Raw genomic sequence first — 25,668 nt, 5'->3', positions numbered from 1 at the left:
TTAAAATGTTTGAAGTTTGGATGGTTGACTGCAACTTTTTTAGTCAGGGTGGTAAACGAATATAAGTTATAGAAAAAATTTAGGTGTCATTTGTGCAATTTTTTCTTAATTTAGTCACTAAGACTCTCAACTGCATAGAGGATTTAAAATGGGCCTTGGCCTAAAAGCATATACAATACGTACAAGTGGTTTTCACCAATTGTCATTACATGAACAAGAACCATCTCTAAAATGGTGGAAACGGTTCCCATCTCTTGCAATAATCTCCCTATTAAAGATCTTGGATATCAGCTTTGTTGCTGAATGGCAATTCCCGCAAACACGAAGATTCTTTACTATTCGAATCGTTGTGCCTGGCTTCGTGCTGATCAAACCGAAAGCAATGGCTAATTTCTCACTGTGATGACTCAAAGCCACTTCCTTCCACTCCTCACCCATGTCGTACAGCACCTCCGATGTATCCGGCACAAAACCCGCCTTATCCAAAAGCCTATCGATTTCTTCCAACATCTCGTAGATTTCTTTACTTAATGGGTGAGATTTGTCACTGACGAGAAACTCATGAACAACACTATTGACCTCAATAGACGTAGAGCCAGGAACTTTCTTGATTCCCAGGTCGTTCAGCCTCGTTCTTATTCTTGCCATATCATCCCACCTGCCAGCTCCTGCATAGATATTTGATAGCAGAACATAAGCCCCGGCATTTTCAGGCTCCAATTCGAACAGATGTTTGGCAATGGATTCACCCAGCTCCACGCGCCTGTGGAGTCTACAAGCTCCAAGCAGAGAACCCCACACAGCACCATCTGGCTTCATTTCCATGCTCTTCATTAGGGCCCCAGCTTCATCAAATAACCCGGCTCGCCCTAGAATATCTATCATGCATCCATAGTGATGCAGATCTGGTGAAATATGGTAATCCGTCGTCATGGAGCTGAAGTATTGGCGTCCAAGGTCCACAAGACCACCATGGTTACAAGCAGATAAAACTCCCACAAATGTGATAGCATCTGGGTTGAATCCTTCATCCTCCATTTTTGAGAAAAGCTCAAGGGCTGCATGTGCATCCCCGTGCATTGCTAAGCCGGATATCATTGCATTCCAAGAAGCCAAGCTTTTGGTTTCCATGCCATTAAAGACCTGTTTTGCTGCCTCGATGTTTCCGCATTTTGCATACATGTCAATCAGGCTCGTCCAGAGGCAAGTATTGGTAAACTTCTGGAAGTTCTTATCTATGTAGGCATGAATCCACTTGCCAAGATCAAGAGCTCCTAAATGAGCACAAGCTGGAAGAATGCCTAAGAATGTGACATCATTAGGCTCTGTATTTGATCGTAGCATCAACCGAAACAGCATCAAGGCTTCTTTGTAGTGGCTCTTATGTGTATAACCACCAATCATTACATTCCACGAAATTACATCCCTTTGCTGCAAACCATCAAATAAACCCCGAGCTATGTCCAATGCACCACACTTGGAGTACATATCAATAAGTGCACTGATGAGGCGAAGATTTGAACCAAGTCCATGATCCTCAATCCAAGACGCAACCCATTTGCCCAATTCGAGAGACCCTGACTGAGCACAAGCAGAAAGCACCGTAACCATAGTACTCTCATTGGGAGAGACATTTGCTTTCCGCATCTCCCCAAACAAAGCCAATGCCTCTTCAAATCGCTCCTCTTGAGCATAACCCGAAATCATGGCATTCCAAGACACCACATCTCTCACAGGTATTTCATCGAACAGAACACGAGCATCATCCATACAACCCCTCGAAACATAACCGCTGATCAACGCCGTAAACGAAACAGCATCTCTCAGAAGACTTTTATCAAACACCAGACGTGCACTATCCAATTCACCATTTTGTGCATACATATTGATAAGAGAAGTGTGCACAAAGGCATCAGACTCCAGTCCAAGCTTCACAACATGTCCATGAACCTGTTTCCCTTCGTGGGTCGCCGCGGTTTTTGCACAAGACTTCAAAAGAAAAGGGAAAGTATAAGAATTCGGCTCCACTCCCGAAAGGATCATCCGGACATAGAATTCCACGGCCTCTATGGGCCTAGAGCTCAAGGAATGACCTCGAATGATCGTGTTCCAAACAATCGGATTAGGGTTCTCGATGGATTCGAATACCGAGAGAGCGTAAGAGAGATCCCCGAAGGGCGAAACGGCGCAAAACTCGACGACCTTGCTGAGGGCAAAGTGGGTGTTGTGGAGGCCGGTTTTGATGATGTGGGTGTGGACTTGTTTGAGATTTTGGATGCTTTTGCATTTGGAGAGAAGGGTGAGAGATGGATGGGTTTGGAGGAGTTTGTACGGTGGGTCAGCGGCGGGGAGGACATGAAAATTGCAGGGTAGAATGGGTAACGATGAAGAGGAAAACACCATGATTGAGTAACTTGAATTTTGGTACACTGTGGAAAACGTAGGGATAAGGGAGTATGGTAGGTACAATTTGAAATACAGTTTAGTGGGTTAGTTAGGATTACCCGCCAAAATTAATTACATTGACCCTTTTTAATAATATTGACTGATCTTGGTTTTTTTTTTTTTTTTTTTTTTTCCTTCCCAATATTTTATGTAAAAAAAATTCTTTTCGCATATTTTCGATTAAATTTGATTATTCTATTTAAGATGATTTAGATGTTTAGTGGTGTCAAAATTATGGACTGTTTTTACAGTTACAACTTACGAGAGTAGTTGCTTTCTTATTAAATTTATAGATTATGCATCTTGCCCATTTTTGTGACCAAACAAAAGAAGGATAAGATCAGCCGGTTCTTAGATTTTTTTTTTTTGGTTTTTTTTGTTTTTTGGTTTTGATTTAGGTTATGGTTCAAGCTACTTCTGTACAAAAATATACAAGGGTAAGTTATGTGCGTGTGCACGTAATTTATTCTGGATTGTTGACGGAGGTTGAGCTCAACATCAATTTCACATTTAAATATATAATGAGAAATAAGTCTCATGTGACTGACGACAGCATGAGAGTCATTGTTTTATTATTGTGACGAAGGCAGGAAATAAGTATCTTCGAGATAGTGCGCCACCCCTAGGGTCACATCCAACTTGGTAGGCATGGCAATGCGAACTCCAATTCATGCAGTATATTATCTTCAAGCATTTTCCTAACATTGCCAGGAATATGGAGATCCAGTTTAGTATATTCACATGCTCAAATATGGGATTAGTGGTTCTTATATATTCTTAGGTTTCATGAACTTAACCTAGAAATCTACGAAAGAAAAACCATCAAATAACCCTATTCGTGTCACTCAATAATAAGGTCTGATGATATTCTTCTTCACTTGGAAGTGAAAGGTCTTAGGTTCGAATATCGTGGATGGTGAATTCGATACCAAATTAGGCAGCCCATTGTGTGGTTTTACCAAACTCCCTTTCTCCTTAATGTAAAAATATCAATGTACTAAAAAAAAAAATCCAATTCGTTACTCACACGTTTTGTTTCCATAATTGACCTTGCAAAAGATAGGATTCATATGAATTACGAGCAATTTAATTAGGTTTCTAAAATCTGAATAAAATCCACCAAAGGCTAAAGGATAGGATAGCAAGGATAGAGCTAGCTTTTAAGAATTGATGTGTTCTCTATTTCACACAGCTAGTCATTCCTCATTAGTCATTACTCATTAGTGATTAGTAGTGTTCAAACTTTTTCAATCTAATTAAGACGTTTTTACGCGATCAGTTATGGTGATTAGGGTTATTGAGTGCTGTCTAGATCTGAAAAATATCAATCCATACAGGTGAGAATATTCAAATATTCCAAAGGCACGGCTATTTTTTTGCTGGTGATGCATGTCGATGGGAATTGGGGATCCGATATGCAGTTGTAGATTCTCCAAAAGTGTGTATAATTGAGGGGAAAGATGGCCTCATCCTTCCTTTCCCCTTCCTTTTAAAAATAGTCGCACATATTTGAGGGAATAAAGATTGAAAGGCCACTGTCCAAGGTTTTTTTATTTTAATTCACGTGGAATTTCATCATGTCTGGTGACCGAAAATGTGGTTATCGATTAGGATTCTCCCTTATCCAATCATAGGTCAACACGCAAGCATCTTTTTGCCACCTCGGATTGCATGGGACGTGTATTACGTTGACATGTCAGCAAATGCGGACACCGGCCCTGTGCTGCTATGAGAAAATTTTGTGGTATTTGGATCCCACATGTTATAATAAAAGTTTTTTATCGGTATTATTGGTACGTCCTACGTCAAAAATATATTAATAAAGAATAAAGGTTTTTTGTCCAAAGTAGTTCTTGTGATTGGCATAATTTCTCAATTCAGTTTCTGATATTTAAAATCGATAAAAGTGGTTTATGAGATTGTCCACCGACAATCATTTTGGTCATTCTATGAGATCGAAGTCTTCGTTAAATTAAGGGTATTTTTTTCAAATCAACCTCTCTCCTTGAACTGATGATTTCTTCAATTTAACGAAAATTTTCCACAGATGACCAAAATGATTGGTGTTGGACAATCTTAGGGATCACTTTTATCCATTTAAAATCTCAGGAATCAAACTGAAGAGTTATGATAATCTCAATGACTATTTTGGCTAAAAAGCCAAAAATAAATTCCTGTGTTAAATTTTGAATGAGGTAATAATCAATATGAAACCAATTCACCATATTTTGAGTAGGCCAAAAAATTGCTCCCATGTCCCAACTATGAATCACTTGGATTGGTCAGAGAGGACATGCAAATTATCTGATGCGTAAGTTTTCATGTGCATGAATCATTTACTTTAGAAATATTCTTGTTCTGGATGAGGTTTATGATGCAGTTGCTAAAACCCTAGATATACTATTTCTTCCTTTTTGATCATGCTAAACCCACGTGGGAGGTGGGTCGCTGACCCAAGTTGACCTTTGGAAAAATGGGTTGGCTGATCAGAGAGTCTAATCAAATATTGGCTGCTTGAGAATATGATCCAAAATCAACTATATATTAAGGTGTATAAAAATGGAACTAGAGTGCATGCCTTGAGTAATCAGTTTGATTCTATTCATGCATTCTTCCCATGCATGAACTTTGAAAAGAAAATATTATAATAATCCATAAAATATTATAATACCAAGCTAATAGACATGTAAACTTAAACTAATATAACATAAAAAATGCACTATTGATTGGATTTAGAAAAAATGAAAAATCAGGTCGTTGCATTCTCAAATTTTCGTAAATATTTTATGCCATACCCCAAATTTCCCAAATTGGTGTTCCCACTTGTAAAAGGATACTGTTGGAGATTTGGAGTTTTAAAAAGAAAACCCCTTAAACTTTGTTCATTGGATTTGCAGCAGCATGCATGCCTGAAACCCTAAAATGTTATGGTGCAGTTGAGCTACAGTCTCCCCAGACAAGAAAAGCCTTGTGTTGAAGCCACTTTTGTGATATAGCAGGTTTGGTTCTCCAGCTCATTCTGCATAAACGGTGTCGTCCGCCGCGATGCTTATTCCAATTTCTGAAAGAATTCCTTTTTTAACAAAAAGAAACGCGGAATTTGGTGGTAGCCGACCTGTAAGATTTTCTTGTCACACCCCTCTCTGCTTTCTTGGAGATTGATTTTCAAACACGTGGCCGACATTCAACTGTTAGAGGATCCAAAGTCACCTCATAATTGAGTTTAGATATTCCCAAGCAAATCAATAATTTAACTTAATTTCACATGCGTGTGTGTATATATATCCATACATCCCATTTCACTTCTCACACTCTGTGATAATTTTTGTCCGTTGATCTTCTTCAATTCATCTTATCCAAAGGTCGAAAATTAAAAAGGTGTGTGAGAAATAAAATGAGATGTGTGGATATCACACCCCTATATATAATGCATGTAGAAATTTGAAGAATTTGACTATACATTATATATTTATATTTCTTATAATGTGTGAAGAAAGTTTAGGTTTCACTATAAAACTAATTGATATAAGCTCATGCAAGGTCTCTTCTCATCAGTGTATCATCTCAACACGCTCCCGATAGAAAATTGGGGTTTCACTGAATAACCAATTGGCGATATATGAAACAGCCCAATTTACTTATAAGCCCCATGCCAGCTCACTCATTCCATTAATGTGAGATTCATTCTTAACACCCTGCCTCAAGCGTGATGAATTTTCAAGTTTAACACATGAACAACACAAACAAGGTGATGTGGAGCACATGTAGCAATTGAACTTCACATGCTGGACAACCTGTTCTAATACCAATGGTGGAACCTCCACTTTCTTCATGGTATAGAGCAAGTTGACCCATGTGTGAAGCCCAACAGCTACACATACTCCATGTCACCCCGTTATGTTGTCCACATGTTAGGCTTGAAAATTCGCCACATGTGAGGAGGAGTAGGAGAATGTGAGGACAAAGTCCCACATTGGTGAGGGACTAAGCTATGGAAGTGCTTATAAAAGGTTGGGCTACTCCCCCATATTGCCAATTGGTTTTATGGTAAAACCTCAATTGTCTTCACTCCCTCACGTGTGCGAATTTTCAAGCCAAATACATGAACAACACAACCGGTGTGACATAGAGCTCGTGTAACTATTGGACTTCACAAATGGGACAACCTGTTTTGATACTATGAAGGAAGTTGAGATTCCACCATAAAATAATTGGCAGTATGAGAAGTAACCCAACTTATTTATAATTCATGCAAGATCCCTTCTCTCATCAATGTGAGATTCATCTCAACAATATGAACAAGTTTCACACGAGTCTTAGAATATTTTTTAGGACTCAAGGTGCACTCGTCATTCTACTCTGAAGAATTAATAGTTGCCTAATTCAATTTTTTTTTCTAGTTTATTTTGTTTTTAAATATTCATTTCAGTCCCGACCAATATGAAACAATTGAAATGAATTGGATTTTACTATTAAAAATCCAATTCACATGCATAAAGATTAACACTAACATATATAGTTAAAGTTATTTAAACAAATGTGGACATCAAGTAATCTTCGAATGGCATTTCAATTATTGCCAAAAGGCGAAAGGGAATCGAGAGAGAAGGTAAGAAGAATTTTGCAATAGATGTGTATTTGGAGGAATTGATTCCAAGTGAAAATGTTTTAGCAGCATGGAAACAGTTGTGTGCCTATAAACTTCCATCTGGGGAAGGTGTATTTGCCAGATTGGATGAGAATTGGCCCTCTTGGCGTGTGACGTATGTGTGCATGTAAACTTCCATCTCAGCTTTCCATGTGAAGAGAGATTTTTTAGTGTGACCGTCACACGAGATGGTACACCACGTGTTCCTATATAAATAATGGGTTATGTGTGTTAAAAGGTTAATAACTTAAAAATTAAAATTCTTCACCTCTTGCATAAAAACACATGGTGTACCATCCGTGTTCCCATCACAACTAAAAATTTGTCACATGTGAAAACCAATGTGAATATTATAACATATATATAGGAAACGAAGATTTACAAAACCATGCATGTTTTTAATCCAGAGTAATGTTACGGACACTAAATTTATTCACCAAATCAAGTTTGTAATAGTTAATCTGTGCCACATAATAATTTATGATAAATCCACATAAGCAATTGTAATATACGTAATAGAAAGAAAAAAATAATGCTTAGATACACCGCATTATTCATGCATTCAATTACAATTAACGACTATTCATCATACACATGTTGTGATAGAAACCGTTCATCTTCCTCCACACAAAGATCATGTACCCAGAAAATGAATCGTAGTAGAAATGATTTAGGCACAATTTCACAATTTATTGTGATTAATATACATGACTGACTAAACAATGTCAAACCCTTTAGATATCAGAAGAAAATTATATTCCTGGGGCCTCCTTCAAACTTTCAACTTCAGGTAGGAGCCTCCCCTCATAACACCTACATATCTAGATGTTGTGGATATACTGAGGACATGGAGAATAAATGTTGCATGGAATAATGTAAAGATGGGGCAGGGAAGGGGGTCACTTCCCTAGTAGAATTTTGTTGGGAAAACTATGTGTGCCTGCACTCATCAACTAGCCAGGTTTTTCTCAACCTTTAGAAACCCACTTGCCACCCTTTAATTCTAACTCCCAGCAGCAGAAGTAACCATCCAACATTTATATGAAAAAACAATCTTAAGGAATCCCAATCCCATGCATATTATTGAGGGAAAAAGAAGCAAGCAAACCCATTTGAAGAAAGCTGGTAGAGAATAAAATAGGAACATCCATGGCCCCCGCTCCACGGACTCACAGTCCACGTAGGAAGCCTAGCTTGAACAACTACTATATAAGCCTCCTTGCCCATTCAAAACAAGATCACCAAACTCATTTGACAAATTAAGTTCTTCTTTTAGTGTTCTACGCTAAGCTATCACAAGCCAAGCACAGCTAGTACAGTTTTCAGTTCATTTATTCCGAGCTTCTACGTACCTTCAGGTGAGCTTGCTCTTCCTCCGGATTTGTGTTATGCAACTCACATCATTCCTTTCGTTTGAAACGTGTGTACACACAGTTCGCCTCTGTGCATGACATCCTGTCTTTAGGAAAGATAGGATTGGTGGAGGAACCTCAAGCTCGTATATGTAATTTATGAGATACATATAGTCCATCTTTTGCAAGACGTCCCGTCTTTAAGAAAGGGAAACCTCAAGCTCTTATTTGTTATAAAACATTGCAAGGGGGAGGATCCAGTAGACTATTAATTTCTTTACAAATGTACAATGCATTTTCTCTAACAGATTTCCATGGAAGGAAGCCTGCCTGCCTGCCTCTAATAAATTTCTAGAAGAACAAAATGAAGAATCTAGCTAAACTGTTGGTTTGTCACTAGTATTATATACATGCTAATTAGTTCTTATACTATTTATTAAATATGCAGGAGGGAATTAAGAATGAGCTGGGCAGGAGACTGGATGTGCGGTGCATGCCAGCACACGAACTTTAAAAAGCGCGATGAGTGTCAACGTTGCGGGTACCCCAAGTATGGCGGACCTGATCCATCAACATATGGATGCAACCGGACGGAGGTCTTGGCCGGGGACTGGTATTGCAACTGTGGAGCTCACAACTATGCCAGCAGACCCAATTGCTATAGGTGCAGCTCAATGAAAACTGACTATGGTGGTGCTGCCTATAGCATGGTATCTTCTTCAGGAGGCTATGGTTCCGATGCCAGCGCCCCACCTGGATGGAAACCCGGCGACTGGATGTGCAGTAGGTAATTAATTAGCCAACATACACTATCTAAAACCCTAAATTGCCTGCATTGTTTATATAAATATCACATTTAACTAAGAAATGTGTACTACTAGCTAGTACTTTTGAGGATGTGGAACATTTCTTTGCATCCTCACCTGTCCCCTAGTGTGTACCAAATTTATGGTGACATCTCAACTTCTTTTAGGACCGTCATTTATATTTAATTAGTTTGCTAATTTGAGTGTATCTTGAATGGATCAGAGTTGGATGTGGAGTGCACAATTACGCGAGCCGAATGGAATGCTTCAAATGCAAAACACCAAGGGATTATGGTAATAAGTTTGCATTAGTCTTCAAAATTATCGTTTGTATGTTAATTTATGTACACAAGTAAAAGTGGCTCAGCATCTAATTTACAAATGTTTATTACTTGGTTGCAGGTCTGTAACATGATCTACTTGATCAGGTGGTGCTGTTTAAGGAAATGGAGCATTTAAAGAATTAGACTCTTATGCACCCCGTCTCTTTTCGCATTTGCACACATCTGATCCCACCTCAAGTCGGGTCTTTTTTTTTTTTTCCGAACTTTTCGTTTTTAGAGATAAATAAGGTCAGGTTGATCCTGGTTGAAGGCATACTTTCAAAGGGATAGCCTTTCAACTGACAACTGTATTGATGGAGGGTTTTCTAGGTTTCTGTAGCAAAGTTGCTCTTCTATGGAGCACAGAAAATCCCTTCTTATAATGGAATTACCAAGTTTTCTGTATCAAGGCTGCAAAGATCAACGGAAACGTTGAAGTCTTAATTAGGGTTTCAACCCAAGGAAAAATATATTCAACAGACATTAGATTCAAGGAATCTCTTTGAGTTGATCACTTTAAATGACAAAAGGCCTTCTCTCACTGCAATAATGTATGAACCCTTTAAGCATCAAATATCCAGAGAAACAAATATTTATGCGGATAAGAACCAGATGCTCTGATTCAATAAAGCATAGACGCAATACAATATGGCAAGTTCAAAGTGAGTCAAATTCAACTTTTTTCGTTTGGAAATTTAAAAGCTTTTGCATTTCATTTGATAGCTAGCAACGCAAAGCACACAAATTTATAATCTCTCAAGGCCTCACCATCATGCGCAATAGCTAGAAAGACACTTGATTCCATCTTATGCATGCTTGCCCTCCCCTTGCTACTAAATTTGGATAAAAGTTTTCAACTTCCAACTTCATGAGCATGCATAGGTTCCCTTTCGTTATTGACTTTAAATTAGTGCTCAAGTTTAGGGGTATCCCATATCCTTCAGACATGCATTGTCATGTGTTTAATTTTTTACATGCATATAGAAGCGCGTGACTGTCTTGATATACTACGATATGACATCCCCATTGCAAAGAAGTTCCTCTCGCAGCTTTATGGTTATATGCTCCATTATTTGGCTTTTATAAAAGATTCTGGGTTTACTCCATCTAATCTATACCTTTATGTTCACATGCTTTACATATTACCGTTAGAGCAAATGGGTCCAGTGTTTGGTGAACTAGTTTCCTCAGCACATAACACAGACTTTAAATTTACTTTTAGTTTTCTTTTCCCCTTCCTGTTTTGGTATCATAGCCCAGGAAAAGGGTTCCAAGCGCTGAAGATCATATGATCAAAATTATACAGTCCAAGATTCTGAACTCATTATGTCTGGCTTCCTCCTCCATCTTTTCCTTTCCATAAATACAAGTCCAAATTAAATTATGAGCCCAAATAATTACATGTATTCTTGAAACGACATTATTGTTATTTGTTACTGTCAAACTTACATAAATAAAGCCTCATGCTTTGTCCAAATGGAGAATACTGCAGAAATCCTTCTTTGCGTTATCCAAATGAAGAATATTGAAATCCATCGCTATCATGTCTCACCATCCAAGACCGATGAGAACAATTGAGAGAACCCTTTTCGTAACATTGCATGAAACGGGTGATCAGTCATGTGCTTGCTGCAGACATGATGTAGTAATTACTAATTAGTAAATGTATACTAGCCAGAACAAACACGACAACAAACAAAGACAACATATCCAATTCATGCTTGAATGAAGATTTCAGCCATTGTTTCACCAAAAAATTAGAGCCATATTACAGTTGCATGTGCAAATAAAGTATAGGGAGAACCTGCTATGATTCATGCCACAAGATATCAAGCACAGCAAAAATAAACTGCTGTGATTCATGCCATCAGGGACAGCTGTTAAAACTTAATTGATTCGTTTAATCGATCATGGCATTGACATCTTATTTTATCAGCCACCTTTGGCCACCACATTGTTATAATATTGATCAACCATGATGTGATAGCCAAAGAAATATTGCATTAACTTTCATGCCCTTGCTGCACTGCAATTCCATGCTTTTAATTTCATATGGGGTTTTGACTCAGTTTAAAAGTCTGAAACTTCATGCTATTTTCTTGATTTATTTTTCTGTAGTTTAAGGCCTCATTACAACTAAAATTAGACCCTAATTTAAAATTCCTAAAATATAAACGGAATGACTACGTGCAAAATACAACTAAAATATGCAACGTAATTAGTCTTTGTTATTTTGGTCTAAGGTAATGAAATTTTCTACAAAAAAATGTGCATAAAATTGTAAATGTAGATTACAAGTCATGATGGATTGTGTGTACTTTACACCTGAATTCAAAACCCCATCTTCTTAGGGTGTAGTTTTATAATATCAGAATATTAAAAAAGAAAACAAGTAAAGATGATATAAAAGCTAACAACGATTTTCATTTTCAATGTTTTTAAAAAACGATTTTAGAAAAAAAAATGTTGTTGAAACCAATCTTTAGTAAGAATACAAATTAATCTTGTAAAAGTATTTGAAGTGCTTTATGCAAGAAACACATAACTGATGCTTATTGATTCTTGCAGTAATTGCTTTTGGAACCCAAAAATATTTATTCTAAAAGTGTTTTCAATCATTTAAAAACACTTCTCAAACGAGCTTGGAAAATTTGTTAAATGATCAAACTTCAAATTTAATTGTTGTGCTTGTCAAAATTAATATTAACCATATTGTGATTTAAAATTAATATTATAACGGTTGAATATTGATGACATAGAGATTGTTGAAACCAAATTCACGCACCACCATGCGTAAAGAAGATGCACAAACTCAACTACATGTATAAGAGTAAACGAACGTAAGACAAATTTAGCACTGATGGGGTACCGCCCAAAGGTTCCCCGACGATCAAGTTAGTAAGCAATTTATGAGACTCAAGTAGTGGGCAAGAGAACAGAGTATCTCATAATTGCTTTTACCATAGATGATTCCTAGATGGGTGCATTTAATATTTATACTAGTCGAGAGGGATCTTTTAAAGTGTGAAAACAGTATTGAACCAGGAGAATCCAAGAGAATATCTAGGAGTAGATGTAGTGTCCTCTTAGGAATGATTATTTGCGTCGCACGCCAATTCCTAGATTATAGGAATCTCTAAGAATATAGAAAACTTATCTGAGTCCCAATTAGATCAGGTTTCGTATCTTGTAGAACAAGAATGATCAATCCAGCGAAGACGGTAGACTCCGCCTACTTTTCCGGAACACAATTGGCCCGTTTGAGCAGTTTAATCTAATTGGAGCTTGAGTTTATGACCGGACTTCTAGGTTATTCGTGTTTCAATCCGACCAAGAAAAATCAAGGTGCCACATCGATTAAACTTTATTTTGGCACTTAGAGTTGGTTCATGTTTAGCAGGGGAAAAACGTTGTGGCAGATGATCTTGCCGGTTGAAGTTATAATATGAATCATGGGTGCCATTATTTTGAAAATCCACCTAAATGGATTAGAACTCATTTATTTGATGATATGATCGAAATCTCTAGGACTCAAGCTCCTTATAATAATTTATTGATCTAGGTTTGCGGTGATCTATCCCTTGTCTAAATTTTATATTAATGAAAGTTTTATTGTCAATCAAAAGATGATGAAAAGACATTTTGTGACAACCCGTCCTGGATTTTACAAAACAAAAAGGTATTTTTGACCTTAAATGGTGTGCCCAAGAGGCCCACCCCTGATTTTGACTCCCTCGACTCCCCCTCCTTAGCTGCCATGTGGCAATTCCTTAGCCCCCTTCTTCTCTCCTCCTCATCCCGAGCTCACATTTTCTTTCTCACTCTTGAATCTCTCTCCCTCTCTCTGATTTGCTCACAACCCCTGCACACACCCATTTGGAGACAAACGACGAGGAGACGACACCGTGCACCACCACCCTCGACCACCTCCTTGACCCTCCCGGCATCCCCGACGAGCAAAAAGAAGAAAACCCAGCTTCGACAAACCCTGGGGCTTTCGAGACAAAACCCGGCCACCTCATAGCGAGTTTCATGTGCATTTATTATGGTGTTTCCTTCTTTGCTAGTTTGCGTGGCTCTTTGACAACGAAGTCTCTATGAGTGGGCCCTTTCTAAAATGCATGTTTTAATAATAGAAATGCATACATGAAAAGCATGATTTAATGGTTACGTTTTATGAAACGTTTTATATGTAAATTGGATTTACAATATGTGATTATCATGTTTTACTGAGAATATTTTGGAATACCATATTTTATCGAACTTATGTTCTTTGTAATATGATGGATGACTATATACTATTTATGAACATGTTTTTACACTTCTTTGTAGTATATATGATGGATGACTATATGCTATGAAGATGTTTTTGAGATATATGGATTTATGTTGGAAATAGTATATTTAATGTTTTGTGCGTATCTAGTGGTCACTGGTCGGGCTTCGAGCCGAGAAAGATATATGTAGATGGCTTCGGGCTGAGGGAGATATATGTAGATGGCTTTGAACCGAGAGATATATGCATTGGCTTTGGGCCAAGAAATATAGTGCCTATGGGCGATTTGATACCACTACTTAGCATACTATATATGATGTATGTTTTATGAAGGTTTTATGGCATGCTAGGGTTTCGGAAAACTTATTACATATTATACTATTGAGTTTTTATAAAACTTTGGGGATTAGTATGTTGATAACTTTTTCAGTATTATATATATATATATATATATATCAACTTGGTCCACTCATGTTTGTTTTGCGCCCCCTCAAGACTTAGAATTGAGGCATACAATCCCGGCTTCAAGGCATTTTTACATCGGCATCTTCGAGTCTTCTCGGTGTAGGACCCACTCCTTTGCTCATTTAATTTTATATTATTTCCTTTTAGTGTTCTGAATTAGTTGTATGCTTTGAACACGTTCCTCATTTGCATATTAATTATACTTAAATTTATAAGTCTTATTTATTTTCATTGGTTCTCATGCACACTATTATGGCTTCGTCACCTTCAGGTGTCGACCAGCACATGCTTACTCTGGTGTTCGGGGAATATCAGAATCGGACATGTCACATTTTATCTTGTGTCACAAAATAAAGTTGTGAACAATAAATTAATTTTGCACAAACAAAACTTTATAGTTATTTTTAAAAAATAAAACCACAAACTCATCCTCATTTTCACGTTCTGTTTATCTTTCTCTCTCTATTTCTCTTTTTCTTTTTTTTCTTTTAAAAAAAAAAAAAAAAATCTATTTTGGCTAATTTCCCTCACCAAAAGAAAAAGCTAAAGCAAAAAATGGAAAAAGGAAAGAGAAAGTGAAAACCCAGGAAGACACACGTGGAAAGACAAAGGTGGATGGCCCACAAAATTAGTAGTCCCCGCAGGTGACGTAACCAACCCTCCTCCGTACGTGCATTTATAAAAGGTTAAACAAAAATTTACTGCAGCCGTGACTACCACTTAGCCAAGTCAATCCCTGTCAGTTTTTCACCCCGAAATCGCAGGGTTTTGGGACGCGTTTAGGGGTTTAAGGCCGTCTTACACAACTCTTCGCCCACTCAGTAGTCGTGGGTGGGACTCAGAGAGACAGTAGTGCTCCCCTTCTCAAATTAGGGTTTTTTGGCGGCTAGGTTTTGACTAAATCCCAATTACAATTTGATTTCTCTGCAAATCCTATTGCTTCCAGGCTTTATGCGTTCCCTGTCCTTTGATATAAAAGTTCATTTCTCCAACTCCAATTTGGTTTTTTAGCCCCAGTTATCCTCTGGGTGTCTTGATCAAATTTGACACTCCAAGTTGTGAACTTTGATCATCCCTCTCATCAGGGTTGGTGGGTTTGTGAATAAATTTGGGATTTTGCACAGGTTTTGTGATTTGGGTTTTCTTGAATTGGAATCTGCCTGTTGATCTGATTGTGTTATCTGGTGCAGTTCTTTGATTCGTGCTTGCTATCATACATTGAATTTGTATAGGATTTGTTGGGGGATTGAATGTTTTGATCTTTATTTGATCGGTTTACAGAGGAAAGTTTCCGCTCTAGAGTAGTTTTCTGAGGTATGAATTTTTCTGATCACTCACAATTTAGGCCACCGCAAACGCCTTACAATGGCGGTGGCAGTGACGTGGTTAATTGCTGGCCGCCTGCGTTTTCAATGAACAATGATGACCAGCATTCACAGGTTGAGCAGCAACCTTTTAAAAGGGCTAGGAATTCTGACGAACGCCAATCGAATCCGATGCCATACCCGCCGATGAACTATAGGGTTCAGCAGCCGAGTGCCCCAGTTAACAAGGGAGCAAGCAACATTTTCTATAAGACCCGTTTGTGTGTAAATTTTAAATCCGGAATGTGTAGGAATGGTGAGAATTGTAACTATGCACATGGCATTGAAGATATCCGCCATCCCCCGCCCAATTGGCAAGAACTTGTTTCCATACGTGATGAGGATCGGCCATTGTCTGGTAATTGGGATGATGATCAGAAAATAATCCACAGGATGAAGCTGTGCAAGAAGTTTTATAATGGTGAGGAGTGTCCTTATGGAGATAGGTGTAACTTTCTTCATGAAGATCCATCAAAGTTTAGGGATGATTCGGGTAGGTTTAGGGAGAACACAGCAATAAGCATTGGAATTACAGGAGCACCAGTGGCTCATGGGAGTGGCTCTAATCCTCCTGAGGAAAATAGGCTTGTAAACGCGGGTATGGATGCTTCCCGGGGAAATGTGAAGCCAGTGTATTGGAAGACAAAGTTATGCAATAAGTGGGAGACAACGGGTAAATGCCCCTTCAGCGAGAAATGTCACTTTGCTCACGGGCTAACAGGTTCTCAGTGCTTGTGCTTGGTATCTTAAATTAACAGTTATCATTATGCTTGCTTCTCTGCTTAGTATGATCAATTTTAATATCAAATCTATGTTAGACTTTAAATTTAGGCTAACAATCGTATTTGTAACTGAATCATTGTTAGCTTTTGCAATAGGAGTCCTGGCATTTTACTGCAATTTGTAGACGAGGTTAGAGGAGCAATGGTGCTATTACTTAAAGCATGTAGGTTTCGTTTTGAATGACACATAAGCTGACTGGCAATGTTGTTTCATAGATTGAAATTATTCCGAATACAGTGAAATTATTCCGAATACAGCGTAACGGAGGTTCCTTTGTAAATAGATGTTTCGGGTAATTATTCCATTTCATTTCAAAGGAAACTGTTTCGGTCATGCGTGCATTTCTTTGATTCTTATTTCAAGGCCTATGCACGAGTGTATTGTGTGGTTGTTGGTGTGATTTTGAACTTTGGTATTCCTAATGCCTACTCTGGAAATTGTATATTTTGTCGTGTACTCGGTATATATGTTAACAAGCAATCTATGGCTGTGTAGCGTTTATTTGTTTTATACGAATGGCATGTCATTAGATGATTAGGGATTTCTTTTAAGATGTTTGTGTATCGAGTTTGTTTGTAAATGTTGAGGAAGGTGATTAAAGAGAAGGTTAAAAAAAATGTGGGAACTGCCCTTTTGATGCTAATACTGGTTTTCTAATATTGAACTTTTGATTTCAGAGTTGCAAGCGCCCGGTGGACGTACCGTTGAGGCAGAATTTCTGAATACCCCTCCCCTTCCGATACCCCAAGTTGTTGCTGCTGTCAACTCATCCGCAACTGCAATAGCAGCACTTCCTGCTTTAAACAACGATGGGGGGCAGAGGAAGAAGGGCATGCTAAAATGGAAGGGGTCCAAGAAGATCAATCGCATATACGCTGACTGGCTTGATGATGTTCCGCTGGTGCACCAGCACAACTTAGTCGAGAGCTAAATTTGAGTTCAAGCTCTTTTCTCGGAGGCATTTTCGAGTTGGTTCAAGAATTCCAGAGTGCTGGTGCCAAGTTTCGAAAGTTTTGATGTTGAGGATAATTTGATTACGGCGTTTGATCATTGTCTGTTGGTCAGGTCTATAGGTTTCTGGTTCTTGTTATTTATAGTATTGGTTCCTCTATCCTCCATAGAGATTGTTCTAATAATGTTGCAAAAACTAGCTCTTGTTTTTTGAAAGATCAAATAAAGCTTTTATGTTCAATTTCCATTCTCCTAATCTCTTTTATAAAGAAAACTCTTAAGTTTGTACGCCTAGATGTGAATTCTCAGGGGACAACTATAAGTTTATAACTCTTATGTTCAATTTTGCTTCTCTCAGTCTCACTTTACGAAGAAAAGGAGTTACCAAGTTCTCATGTGACCAAAAATAGCATATCACGCGCCATAAGTTGCTAAAGGCACTTGTGCGTCTCAATCAGTGACAGTTGTCATCACTCCAGCCTCCTTAGTAGGAGAAATTTTTAGGAATGCTGGGTACATCAAAAAATTTTGGTGTACCCTCACTCATTATGGTGGACCCTACCCTCACTTATTTTTCAATAAATAAATAAAATCAAATTCTAATGAGTGAGGGTACACCAAAATTTCTTGGTGTACCCGGCACTCCTAAAAATTTCTCCCTTAGTAGTTTGTCACCACCCACCTACGTTCGCTTTCCTTCTCTCTCCTCTCTTCGTCCACTCACCTCCTTTCTTTCTGTACAGAGTCCGCTCTCCACACCCTGACCAGACGAGCTCTTTCTTCCCCCGCCGCGGCCGCAGCCACCGCCACCATGTCCATAAACATCCAGTCCCACGCCTTCGCTGGCAATCCTCTGCTATCCAAGACCCCAAATCCCAGCGACCCGTTTTCACCATCCCAAGCCCTCGAGACCCTCAAGACCCAACTTTTGGAAGGGGCCCAATTGGTCTCTTCCCTCAGCTTCAAGGTTCTGCCCTTCAGAAGGGGCAGTCCTTTAGCCTCCTCCAGCCGTGGGGCCGGCGATTCCGCGCCAAATTGTCATCTGGGTTGGATCAGTTTGTCTGAGTGTAAAGGTTTCCTGGCCAATTGTGGGGTTCAACTGAGTGGAGAGTCGCTGGTTTATCTGGGTTCTCGGCCCGAAGACGATGTCGTTTATTGGGCAATTGATGTTTCTGCTGAGAGTAACTTGGTTACTGAATTGGGTAGCAAGCAATTGTGTTTTGTTGAGCTGAGGACGCTTATGATGGCTACTGATTGGGCTGATGCTCGAGCTATGGGGGAGCTGGCTATTGCTGGACATGTAAGTGCTTCTGCTCAAAAGTGCTTAAGAATGCCTAATATTTTAAAACTGACATGTTAGTGAGATCAAGTTCTTTGACTTGCAATGCGAATGTCTTTGGTATGTCTAGTGAATTAACCAATTGAAGTTTTTTATTTCTGTGCACCGTTTGTGTGGTGATCTCAATCAGTTCTGGAAATAGTTTAAGATATGTTGAATGATTTTGGTTTGATCAGGCCAGGGCTTTGCTAGATTGGCATAGTATAACACAATTTTGTGGACATTGTGGAGAAAAAACAGTCCCCAAGGAAGCCGGTAGGCGGAAGCAATGTTCGAGTGAGCTGTGCCGAAAGCGGGTGTACCCTCGTGTTGATCCGGTATAATTGTGCTTGTGAGTTTCCATTTCAAGCATTGGTTCAATCTCTTGTATAGTTGTCTCATACATTTGCCCTTTGAACAGGTTGTCATAATGTTAGTCATTGATAGAGAGAATGACCGTGCTTTATTAAGTAGACAGTCTCGATATGTACCTCGAATGTGGAGCTGCTTAGCTGGTTTTATAGAGGTAAGCTCTATGGGATATATCACTCATTCTTAACTCTTAATAGTTTTAGTATTACCACTCACTTTCGGGAGTTCAGTAACAGTTTAATTAGTTTCGATCCTTTTGTTGTCCTTAGCCAGGAGAAAGCTTAGAAGAAGCAGTGAGGAGAGAAACGTGGGAGGAGACCAGAATTGAAGTAGGAGAAGTTGTCTATCATAGCTCTCAGCCATGGCCTGGTATAAACTTTGTGTATGTGTTGTTTACAGATTATTGTACACCCCATATGGGTTTCTTTCTTTGTTTTATGTTGATTGATTGAGTTTCTGTTTTGGTTTGTTTCCAGTTGGACCAAGTAGCATGCCGTGCCAGTTGATGGTTGGCTTTTTGGCATATGCAAAGTCACTTGAAATAAGTGTGGACAAGGAAGAGTTGGAAGGTACCCACTAAATTAGCCTATGTTTACGATTTTATTGGACCTTCGATCACGTTTCCCCTTTTATGTTTCCCGTGGAAAAACTGCAAGAATGTAGTACTTATGCGAGGCATTGCATCTGATAGTCATAAAAGCAACGTTGTACGCAGCCGATCAGATGAATTTCTAATGTTTATTTCTCCTTAAAATTTTTGTTTAACTAGATGCTCAGTGGCACAGTAGAGAAGATGTAAAGAGAGCTTTGGCATTTGCTGAGTACAAGAAGGCACAGAGTACGGTGGCATCAAAGGTAGAACAGATGTGCAAAGGAGTAGAGAAGGAGCAGCGCTTGTCTGCCGACTTCAATGTTGAAAGTGGTGAACTCGCCTCCATGTGTATACGCGGGCCATTTTCAATTGCCCATCACCTTATCTCTTCATGGGCCTATCAGGATGCAACCGATGGTGCCGCAGCTCTAAAACAATCTAGCGGCTCTACTTGGAATTTGTAGCATCGTTCAATTCTTTTCATCCGTACTCCAAATTCCCGGACTACTAGTCTTTCGATAATCAAATAAGCTCGGATATATGTTGACCCTTGCCCATTTTATCGTCGACCTAGCCAAAGCGATCCATGGGGTCGATACATTTCTTAAGAAGAAGATTGTTTAGAGGCAGAACGGCCTGCCACTCGTCTGAAACAATGATTACGGTGTTCACCGCCCTCACCAGCAGGACCTGGACTGCAATTCTTGACGGGTTTCGTGCCCCCTCCGTGTCCCGTATTTTTATCGCTTTCAATTGTCAGGAATCACCACATGCTTCATGGTTTGTGTGTCAGGGTACCACAACCTCAAAGCCCTGTTCATAGCCATGAGACCAGAAAAACGTTTTCGCCGCTGACTTAAAACGTAAGTGAAGTTTTCGATGAAAATCGGAATTGGTATCTTCCAGAGATTTTCTTGACTTTGTAGCAAGAAAGTAACAATAAATTAACAAAATTGACTTTGTAGCTTTTCTTGGTAAAAACCAGCCATCTAAGAGAATACCTTTATCATCATAGCTAGCAGGGCTGCTACAAAGATTTTTGAGGTTCGGAACGACGTAAAAAAATGTGCTCTCATGTCATATAAAAAAAATATTTGTTTTCATATGTAAAACATCGATAAAATTATATTTAGAAAAACATTTCAAACTCAATAATTTATAAATACCGAATAATTAATTTATTTTGTATCAAGAGAAGGGAACTAAAAAACTTCAGGCTTTCAAGTAGATAGAATATGGGTTTTGTTTTCCATCTGAACTTTTAAAGCGTTTTTGTATAAATCGTGAGTTGTTTTTTCTTATTTACTAACCTCGTCAATATAAGACTAAAAAAATATTAATGTTTTTGAGTTTTTAAGGATATGTATAAGTAATGAATGAACACTAAATAAAACCTTTTGATGACATGTAATATTATTTGCAAATTTGGTCTAAAAATTTAGTCTACACATTATTTTTTGTTGAAGATTAGACTTGAATTGGAACATATATTTAAAAATAGCAATCCACATAGCTACTAGCTAGTAAATAAATTAACAACCAAACAAAAATTTGTAAAAATTGAAAAAAATAAACATGTACATAGCATTTTGAACTTAGGACCTCTCGTTAATTTTAACCAACAATAACCATTGTTTCTAATTAAACTTCTTGATCATTTAGCCAAATTTTATAAATTTATATTGTTATGAAAAGAAATTTGTAAAAATTGGAATGTAAATAAGCACACATGGTGTTTTGAATCTAAGACCACTTCATTCATTTTAAACAACAAAACCACCAATTCTAGTTAAATTTCTTTGTCACTAAACCAAATTTTATAATTTATACTCTTATAAAAACATAAATATATCACCCTAATAATTTTAGTGCCCCCAATTTTTTTGGGCCCCGAACGGTCGTCCTACCCGCACTGGGCCTAGGCCGGCCTGATAGCTAGAGACAAGGACATTGCATCAAAGGTTCTCAATTAGGTTTCATGGGCTGTGATGAAGCAAAACTTCTCCTTAAAGAGATGGCGAGTGATATAGCATTGGAAGAAATTAAGATGCAAATGGTCCCATTTTGGGTCCAGATGAAAGAGGTCCCTATGTATCTTAGCTCTTATGAGAATGCATAGCAAATTGCGGGAAAAATCGAGGAAGTCTTGGTGGTGGAGGACTTGGCACATGCTAGGGGTTTTCCTTAGGGCAAGGGTGATGGTTGATACCACAAACCCATTACCAGCTGGATGTTGGTTGGCCAAGCAGGAGGATCGAGACTCATGGGTGGAATTCCGCTATGAAATACTGCAGAACTTTTGTTACAAATGTGGGAGAATCGGACACGAAAGTGCTGAATGCTCTTTTCAACCAAACACGAATAGTGTCACAGGATATGGTGATTGGACGTAAACGAAGATGGTTCGGGATGTGCAGGAGATTACCAGACCGTTCAAATAGGAGGGGAGGGAAAGGGAAGGGGAAAAAAAAAAAAAAAAAAAAAAAAAAGGAGAGAATCATACTCCCTATAAATAACACATGAGAATATCTATCAAACTGATTAACGTCAAAATTTCAGAGTCTGTCAAATGATTCACTACTACTTTACACCATACTGCGTGAGAATGCACCTTTAACAACCCTCTCAGGCATATCCAACCTGATAGAATGATATGGAAAGGCCCGTATAATGTTGTTCAAATGTACTAAATTAACCATTAAAAATGCACTTTATTATCCCTGTTCCGGAAGAACATTGCTGAATTTTAGAGATATTTGAGATAATCAATATCATGTTGAAACCACTGAAGAAAATGGTTCTGAATTTCTTTGTATCACTTCCTACGAATATGGCCGGAACCATATTCACAAGAAGCTGGAATGTCTCCCGAATAGGTTGTACATAACAACCATTTGAGCCGTAGAGACAACCACGTGGTCGGCCCTAAGGCTAGGTTCCAGGACACTTTATTGCTTTGGCATGATCGAATGAGACACCCAGGACGAGATATGATGTGTCATATCCTTAAAGCATTTCATGGGCATCACTTGAAATCTTATCTCGATTATCTGCTTTGCAAAGTATGCTCCTTGGGAAAGTTGAACATTCAACCTTCAATTGCAAAGATTATTCACGACCCCCCTAAATTTCTTCAGAGATTCAAGAGGATATTTGTGGACCTATCCAACCAACGTACAGACCATTTAGATACTTTATATGATGTTGGTTGATGCATCGACACGATGGTTATATGTTTGCTTATTGTCCACACGCAATGCTGCATTTGCGAAACTCCTAGCACAAATTATTAAGCTTATGGCTCACCACCTTGATTATCCAATCAAGTCAATTCGATTGATAATACTAGAAAGTTTATATCACAAACATTTGACGATTATTGCATGTCTATTAGGATTGAAGTTGAACATCATGTACCCCATGTTCACACCCAAAATAGCCTGGCAAAAGCTTTCATAAAACGCCTTCAAATGATAGCTCGGAGTTTGGTTATGAGAACCAATTTGTCGGTATCTGCCTAAGGCTATACAATATTGCACGCAGCTATGTTGATCCGCCTGAGGCCCACCGCTACCCAACCTCATTCACCGTTATAGTTGGTTACTGGATATGAGCCTGACGTCTCACATTTACATGTGTTTGGGTGCGTAGTCTGTGTGCCAATAGTGCCGCCACTACATACCAAAAAAGGTCCTTATAAAAAAATGGGAATCTATGTCGGTTATGATTCGCCATCAATTATACGCTACTTAGAGCCCATGACAGGAGATCTCTTTACCACACGCTTTGCAGATTGTCACTTCGATGAGACAGTTTTCCCATCCTTAGAGGGAGATAAAATTACTAATGTTTCTGTAGAACACCGTGAATTGTTGTTGATTACTCCCACTATGTTTCATTTAGATCATCGCACACCTTAGTCTGAAACTGAAGTACGACGCATTTTAGATCTTCAGAGCATTGCTCAAAGCATGCCAAATGTTTTTACTGATCTTGCGAAGGTGATGAGATCACATATACCCGCTGCAAATGCACTTGCAATGATGGATGTACTGATCGTATGCCGTAACACCACCATGGAAGGCTGAATGGTTCCCGAGGGTGGGGTGGCCACACCTCTTACATGGGAATGTATAATGGCGGCTAGCCAATCACCTGCTCCTACGCTGAAGCGTGGCAGGCTTCACCGTTCAAAGGATTCACAACCCCGAAAGAGGAAAACGACACAAATTAGTGACCCTAGTCTGAATCTGATCATTGCTTACTCATCCATTCCAACGCATGAGGTTATTCTAGATTAAGGTGATGTTTTAGATGAAACATACCGGCCTCCCGAGAATCGTGAGATTTCAGTCTATTGTGCCATATTGGATGAGGTTTGGAATCGAAATGAGATGAAAGTCGATGATGCATTCGCGTATACCGTTGCTTCTGACATTATGTTTAGTGATGACATTGAACCACGCTCCGTTGATGAATGTCGACGTAGAACAGATTGATCAAATTGGAAACAAACAATGTAGGTCGAACTTGATTCATTCGTGAAACGAAAGGTGTTTGGGCCTATAGCTCCTACTCCATCACATGTGAAACATGTGGGTTACAAATGGGTTTTCGAGATGAAGTGTAATGAGAAGAATGAAATAGTGTGATACAAAGAACGCCTCGTAGCGCAAGGTTTCTCTCAACGCCCTGGGATTTATTACAAGGAGATGTATTCCCCTATAATGGACGACATAACGTTCCATTTCCTTATCAGTTTGGTAGTTTCCGAAAAGTTGAATATGCAGCTTATGGACGTGATAATCGCGTATCTTTATGGGGATCTAGATACAGAAATGTATATGAAAGTTCTAGAATGACTTCCATTGATTGGTTCAAATAGTTCTAGACCACGGAACACTCTCTCAATTAGATTGAGAATGTCACTCTACCGATTGAAACAATCCGGGCGGATGGGTATAACTATCTGAGTGAGCATTTGACAAGTCAAGGTTATGTGAACAATGAACTATGCCCATGCGTGTTCATTAAGAAGTCACATTCTGGATTTGCAATCATTACAGTTTATGTCGACGATATGAACCTCATCGGAACTCTTGCAAAGCTTGATGAAATTGCCAAGTACTTGAAATCGGAATTTGAGATGAAAGATCGTGGGAAAAATTGATATTGTCTTTGCCTGGAAATCGAGCATTGTTCGGATGAAATACTAGTACATTAATCGAACTATACCTAGAATGTGTTGCGACGTTTTAATGAGGATAAAAAGAAGCCTTCGAGTACTCCTATGGTCGTTCGGACTCTAGATGCTAAACGAGATCCCTTCCGTCTGAATGATGATGATGAAGAGATTTTGGAGCCTAAAGTTCCATAACTAAGTGCAATTGGTGCTTTATTGTACTTGGCTCAATGCACTAGACCCGATATCTCCTTCGCTGTTAATCTTTTGGATAGATACAGCAATGCGCCTACATACAGACACTGGAATGGTGTTAAAGACATTTTCCGCTACCTTAAGGGTACAATGGATTTGGGCTTGTTCTACAACCCACAAATCCTCGAGAGGAGCCGCTGCCCCCCTCAATCATCGAGTTGATTCACGCCTTGTTAGTTACGCATATGTTGGTTATCTATCTAATCCATATAGGGCACGTTCTCAAACGGGTTATGTCTTTATCGTTGGAGACACTGCTATATCTTAGAGGTCTACCAAGCAAACACTAGTTGCGACTTCTTCGAACCATATTGAGATTCTCGCCCTGCATGAAGGCTCACGAAAGTGCTTTTGGTTGAGAGCAGTTATGGAACATATTCGAAGCACTAATGGTCTTTTTTCCATTGTTGACCTTCTTACGACGATCTTTGAAGACAATGCAACATGTATCGAGCTGTTAAAGAAGGGATACATCAAAGGAGGCAACACCAAGCACATAGCACCGAAATTCTTTTATTTTTACCAGCAACACCAGC

General features: G+C 38.8%; 4 protein-coding genes across 4 annotated transcripts; 3 read left to right on the top strand and 1 right to left on the bottom strand.

Annotated features, from left to right (window-relative positions):
- Positions 1 to 99: 99 nt before the first annotated feature.
- LOC137714598 (pentatricopeptide repeat-containing protein At1g08070, chloroplastic) lies at positions 100 to 2,437 on the bottom strand. Its single transcript, XM_068453777.1, has one exon. It carries the CDS (start codon positions 2,401 to 2,403, stop codon positions 193 to 195), a length of 2,211 nt encoding a protein of 736 aa, XP_068309878.1. The 5' UTR covers positions 2,404 to 2,437; the 3' UTR covers positions 100 to 192.
- A 5,914-nt stretch (positions 2,438 to 8,351) lies between these two features.
- Positions 8,352 to 9,786, top strand: LOC137730470 (RNA-binding protein involved in heterochromatin assembly dri1-like). The gene is made up of 4 exons (XM_068469464.1): positions 8,352 to 8,451; positions 8,894 to 9,232; positions 9,475 to 9,545; positions 9,654 to 9,786. Exons 2-4 carry the CDS (start codon positions 8,907 to 8,909, stop codon positions 9,659 to 9,661), a joined length of 405 nt encoding a protein of 134 aa, XP_068325565.1. The 5' UTR covers positions 8,352 to 8,451; positions 8,894 to 8,906; the 3' UTR covers positions 9,662 to 9,786.
- Positions 9,787 to 15,106: 5,320 nt separating this feature from the next.
- On the top strand, positions 15,107 to 17,635 carry LOC137717245 (zinc finger CCCH domain-containing protein 39-like). The gene is made up of 2 exons (XM_068456549.1): positions 15,107 to 16,400; positions 17,140 to 17,635. The coding sequence occupies exons 1-2, from the start codon at positions 15,632 to 15,634 to the stop codon at positions 17,391 to 17,393; spliced, it is 1,023 nt and encodes a 340-aa protein (XP_068312650.1). The 5' UTR covers positions 15,107 to 15,631; the 3' UTR covers positions 17,394 to 17,635.
- Positions 17,636 to 18,116: 481 nt separating this feature from the next.
- Positions 18,117 to 20,242, top strand: LOC137709345 (nudix hydrolase 19, chloroplastic-like). The gene is made up of 6 exons (XM_068448433.1): positions 18,117 to 18,713; positions 18,929 to 19,069; positions 19,153 to 19,257; positions 19,373 to 19,472; positions 19,580 to 19,672; positions 19,873 to 20,242. The coding sequence occupies exons 1-6, from the start codon at positions 18,225 to 18,227 to the stop codon at positions 20,157 to 20,159; spliced, it is 1,215 nt and encodes a 404-aa protein (XP_068304534.1). The 5' UTR covers positions 18,117 to 18,224; the 3' UTR covers positions 20,160 to 20,242.
- Positions 20,243 to 25,668: the final 5,426 nt, after the last annotated feature.

The sequence above is a fragment of the Pyrus communis genome, chromosome 1 (assembly GCF_963583255.1).
Source record: "Pyrus communis chromosome 1, drPyrComm1.1, whole genome shotgun sequence".
Taxonomy (NCBI): Eukaryota; Viridiplantae; Streptophyta; class Magnoliopsida; order Rosales; family Rosaceae; genus Pyrus; species Pyrus communis.
The sequence above is the reverse complement of the archived record's forward strand: the minus strand, read 5'-3'. Positions and strand labels throughout refer to the sequence as shown.